Raw genomic sequence first — 5,013 nt, 5'->3', positions numbered from 1 at the left:
GTAGCACCATTCTCCCATTACCTTTGTTAAAACAAACGAAAAATTAGCAGGAGCTTTTTAAATGGGCTTTTATTATATTTATTACAAAAATGATACAAAGGGACTCTTAAAGACTCTAATTCGTATGTATATTATAAATCTGATTTGTCTTATTGTTCTAATGCTACAAAAACTACTTACGCCTATTGTGTGCATTATGAAAGGACACAATTAATTAAATAATTAGGTGAGTGTTTAAATATTTTCTACCAAAATTATGTAATTATAGCCTCACTATATGAATAACTCGTATTTCCTCCAAATTTATTTTTAAAAAAATCTTGTGTGCGCAAAAAATAAATAAATAGTAATAATAATAACGAAGAGGAACTTAAATTTTTTTCTTATGCGGAAACAACCTTTTTTCTTAAAACTTTACTTACATTTTTAAATATCTGACAATCAATTACCTATCTCGAGGGCCGTTTTACACTCATGCTCAGCTATGCTATGTTGTATGCAATGATTGATTTCGTTAAAACTTGGTCTATCGCTGGCCTTACGATTCCAACAGCGTCTCATCAAAGCGTACACCGATAAGGGCGTATTGTCCGGACAACTTAAGACATTACCATCCTTAATGTATTTGATTACTTCTTCATGGGTCATCCCGTAATAAGGTTGAAGAGCGTAAGAAAAAATCTCCCACAAGCAGATTCCATAAGCCCAAACATCTGATTCTATGGAAAACTTATTATATAATATACATTCTAGCGGCATCCAACGTATAGGTATAACATCATTCTCATCTCCTTTGTAGTAGTCTTGTAAGTAAATCTTATGCGATAAACCAAAGTCGGCAATTTTCACTATCATGTGCTCATTGACAAGGCAATTCCTTGTAGCCAAGTCACGATGTACAAATTTGCGTTCTGATAAATAAACCATGCCGGCCGCTATATGTGCGGCTATTTGTAAAAGATGTGCTTCATTTAACGGTTTACGTTCGTGCTCGCGATGGGTGGCGTACGGTGAACAAGACCGTAGAAACTCACTAAGATCGCCGGGCGACATAAATTCAAAAAGTAAGCACATGGGTCTTCCCAAAGCACACACCCCCAACAGCTTTACTATATTCGGATGATCGAACTCGGCCAATGAGCAAGCTTCCCGCTCAAAATCCATTTGCATTTGATCGCTAGCATCATCTTTAAGCATTTTCACCGCTACCATTAACTCATCGTTGCCCATTATTAAATTAGGGGCTTTAGCCTGAAAAACTCTACCAAAGGCTCCTTGACCCAAGGACCGTACGTATACTATATCACGGCGTGGATATTCCAGTTTTTCCAACTTGTTGTTCAACTTAGATTTAGGAGGTGCTTCGTTGAGCACGTTATGCACCGTAGCCAAACTTTTAATTGTACCAAATTTATTGCTGATAATGTGATGTTGAGAGAAATTCTCAGGACTGGCGTTCAAACTATATTCGTTTGGTTGATTATTTATATTAACGGCGATACCTCTTGTCGAAACATTACATTCTGAATTTGGATTTTGTAACGTTTGTTGTTGTTGCTGACTGGGCAATTCTTTATTCTTAGTGATTTTATATAGCAAAAGAATGATTAAATGCAGAGCGACAATGATTACGAAACCAATACCAGCCAGCAGAAATATAACGGAGGGCGTAAAAAATGTTTCCATTTTAATAGGCTCCAGTTCCTTTAAAGTAGTATCAATATAATTGGCTGAAATAAAATTTTTAAAAATTCATAAACGTTTTAAAAGAAAGGCAGGCGAAAATTTTTTGCCTATAGGAAAGTCATGGATGCACATATCTAAGGTTTGATACATTTTTTAATCACAATCCAAATGTGAATAGGTAATGCAAAATCTGACAATAATGGGATGGATAGTCTGTATTAAAAACTTAGGTGATAAAAAAAGATTTTTAATCGTATATATCTTTATAAAACAAGATCTAAAAACTCGCCGTGTATATTTAAACTAAGTCAAAGTATTCGTTTGAAACTTACGACATAACGGTATTTCACAGTGCTGCCAACGCACAGATTCGTCAACCGTATAACACCATGGATATGGTTCCTCACCTCCAGCATTACGACAATAATTTTCGCCTTCCGCTATCTGAGGAAACACTAAAGGCGGTTGTATGTGTTTGTGAGGATGCTGAGAGTCCCATCGTTGGCATGGTATACCAGATTTGGTGACATTAACGCTGCCCAAATAGTAATGACCATTACCGTTACGACAGTCATCTACACAAACAATTTTGAAAATTTGAAATATTCAAATGTAAATTTTTTTACTTACAACTAATTTCATCTTCAGTGAACTCGGTTAGACCCACATATGAACATACAGGACGCTTGGCGGTGTTATTTTTGTATTTCGGTAGCACAGAACAATTCGGTAAACGGAAATGTCCCCGACTTTTAATAAAAATACCACGTTCTTTTTTTTCCTCAATTAAAACCCAATCATTATAACAATATTGTAGATGTACAGCAGAGCAATCTTCATAGCATAACGGTAACTTAATGGGAACACCATTTCCCATCATGCATCGTGGAAAAGCATAAGCGCATAACATCTTCTAAAGTAAGTTAAGTTGTATAATAAAAAGAGTAAGTTATATTGTTTATGTATTGCTTTACTTCCGCTGCTTGTCTACATAAACCATTCAAATCGGCTATCAATTCTTCCCACAAAACGGTACTAATTTGTTCATTCTTCCAACCACCAGAAGGATCGTCCCGACTATACCAAACTTGCCCTTCGATGTAATCTTTACATATCTTGCCATTATAAGGAGCACAATAACCCTTTTCTACTTCATTCCAAAGATCAGCATTAAAGGTTTGCCGTTGTTGTCGAGGGCGATGTTGACGACGATAATTAACGTCTATGTTTTGATTATCAGCGGCGATAATGTGTGGCAAATATGTAAACACCGCAAACAAAACACACAAAACATAAAAACAAAATAAATATCTCAACAAACTGCACATTGCCAGTGTGGCGATAGTTTTGTCGCTGCCTTGCCACATGTCGCAAGGTTAATATACACTTTAACTTATAAGCAAAACTGAATTTCTAAAAACTATATTGCTTCAGAGATTTCCTATTAAATCACACACATTTTATAACATACTTGATAGCTGGTATTAAAAATTTTTAGTAAGTTAAAATTATTTACAAAATAAACTTTAAATTTCATTTGAAGTTTTTTATACCTTAAACACTATCTAATAAAATTAATAGGCTAATAACTATGACGCCGACGACGCCTTTTGTATAGAAAATTGACGTTTCATTTATTTACTTGTGAAGGAAAGAAGAAAGCTTTAAGTACATAGTCCAGTTATCCTTATTTTATATGAACCTGGGGGTGGTTTCTATCTATAATTAATCCTTAAACGTAACATTAAGACAGAGTTGTTTCACGCATAGCTTGCAGATGATTTAATAGAGAGTACCTAGAAAAGGACAAACAACTGAAAGCTTTTAAAAGCGAACTTTACTTTTAATTCTATTGGTTATTTAGTACTTAACATTATAGTAAAGTGACGGAAAACTTAATTTTCTTGTCAGTGTTCGTATTTCCTATCAAGTAATTGTCCAAAATATGAAATGGTAATTGAATTTGAAAATATTATATGGCTAATACGAAAGATGAAACGTAATACTATTTACGTAGAAAAAGTGAATCTACGGAATTGTTGGGTGCTGATATTGGATATTAAAGTTTAGCAAAGTTGTAATGGGCACCGGCACTGTAGCATTAAAAAAAATAAAATAAAAAAAAAAAAAGTTGTTTTTGTCAGGAAAAAAATAGAAAATTTAAGTTTTCCAGGGTAAAGAAAAAGAAAATTTTAGGGTTGTTTAAGTGAGATATATACATATTTCTGCTAAAATATTGAATTCGAAAAATCGTGAATAAATACGAACAAAGGAAGCTTCTAAAAGCGTATTATTAGAATAGAATTGTTTGAAACTTTCCAAGGAAACATAATCCTTTACATAAAAGAATTATTGGCCGCAGCAGTTGAAGTGATGAAGTTTACGAACATCGATGTCAAAATTTCGCTAAGGAGAGAAGCACCTTCTAATTGATTCAAATGGTTTTGCCTATAAAAAACTAAAAATAGCAAAACGAGATATTATTTTAAAAAAAAAAAGAAAAATCGCACTCAATCACGGATTCTGCTGTTCAGATATCCTTCGCTTTGTTATGAAACGGCTTTACAACGTGTTTTAATGGATCAATATACGACACTTAATTTTTTTTTGTATTTCTTTTTATTATTAATCAAAAAGTTTAAATTGCCGTACTAAAGTAACTAAGGTACTACCTGTGCTATTTTTTTTTAAATTTTTCTTTAGAAACACTAAAGTACGAAGTAGTTATTAAATAAAACACATATGAGGCATAGCAGACCTACATCCTATATTATATATAAGCATACGGTTGTTTCATATGTTCATATACTTCATACACTATCTTACCTGTAAATTCATTTTGTGGTAGTTGATGAAATACAACACCGACTGACGACACAATATTGATTTGACTTAAAAAAAATATAATTAATTCCTTTCCAAGATAATATGCATTGTGGAGCGACGTGTTGGTGTATACGAAGGTTAGTATTAAGTCAATTTCTTAAAAACCGAAATAATGTTGTCCTTCATTTTTTTAAGGTCACTGAGGAATTTTAGTTGACAACCAGATGGAATGGCAGCGCAGAATTTTATGTTACTTGCATTTTCTATGAAGTGGAAAATTATATATTAAAACATATTAAAAATTAAATTTTGTATAATTTCATTTAAAATGGAAACACACATTCCTATTTCTGCATCATTCGTTCGGAATGAATGTTGGCAGTGACAGCGAAGACGAAAATATTACATGAAGCAAATTGAACTCCCTCCTGGTTGATTTATTAAGATGTTTGGCATTAGCTCGCTTAGCTTAATTTATTTCCAGATATATTTTTGTTCTTG

General features: G+C 33.2%; 1 protein-coding gene across 2 annotated transcripts; it reads right to left on the bottom strand.

Moving 5' to 3' along the window:
* Positions 1 to 362: 362 nt before the first annotated feature.
* On the bottom strand, positions 363 to 3,140 carry LOC119643120 (tyrosine-protein kinase transmembrane receptor Ror2). 2 transcript variants are annotated; one of them, XM_038042469.1, is made up of 4 exons: positions 2,661 to 3,140; positions 2,317 to 2,596; positions 2,019 to 2,261; positions 363 to 1,730 (listed from the first exon to the last, which is right to left on the bottom strand). In XM_038042469.1, the coding sequence occupies exons 1-4, from the start codon at positions 3,051 to 3,053 to the stop codon at positions 442 to 444; spliced, it is 2,205 nt and encodes a 734-aa protein (XP_037898397.1). In that variant the 5' UTR covers positions 3,054 to 3,140; the 3' UTR covers positions 363 to 441. The 2 variants fall into 2 exon arrangements, with proteins under 2 accessions (XP_037898397.1, XP_037898396.1); XM_038042468.1 differs by having other exon boundaries at positions 2,317 to 2,599; positions 2,661 to 3,139.
* Positions 3,141 to 5,013: the final 1,873 nt, after the last annotated feature.

This window comes from Glossina fuscipes, unplaced genomic scaffold, assembly GCF_014805625.2.
Source record: "Glossina fuscipes isolate IAEA_lab_2018 unplaced genomic scaffold, Yale_Gfus_2 56273, whole genome shotgun sequence".
Classification (NCBI taxonomy): domain Eukaryota; kingdom Metazoa; phylum Arthropoda; class Insecta; order Diptera; family Glossinidae; genus Glossina; species Glossina fuscipes.
This window is presented reverse-complemented; position numbering and strand designations above follow the sequence as displayed.

Coding starts and splice junctions, on each gene's coding strand:
- LOC119643120 (XM_038042468.1), bottom strand. CDS start 3,053: ATGTGGCAAGGCAGCGACAAAACTATCGCCACACTGGCAATGTGCAGT. Junction 2,600..2,660: donor TATGTAGACAAGCAGCGGAA/GTAAAGCAATAC, acceptor AACTTACTTTAG/AAGATGTTATGCGCTTATGC. Junction 1,731..2,018: donor CTGTGAAATACCGTTATGTC/GTAAGTTTCAAA, acceptor ATTTTATTTCAG/CCAATTATATTGATACTACT.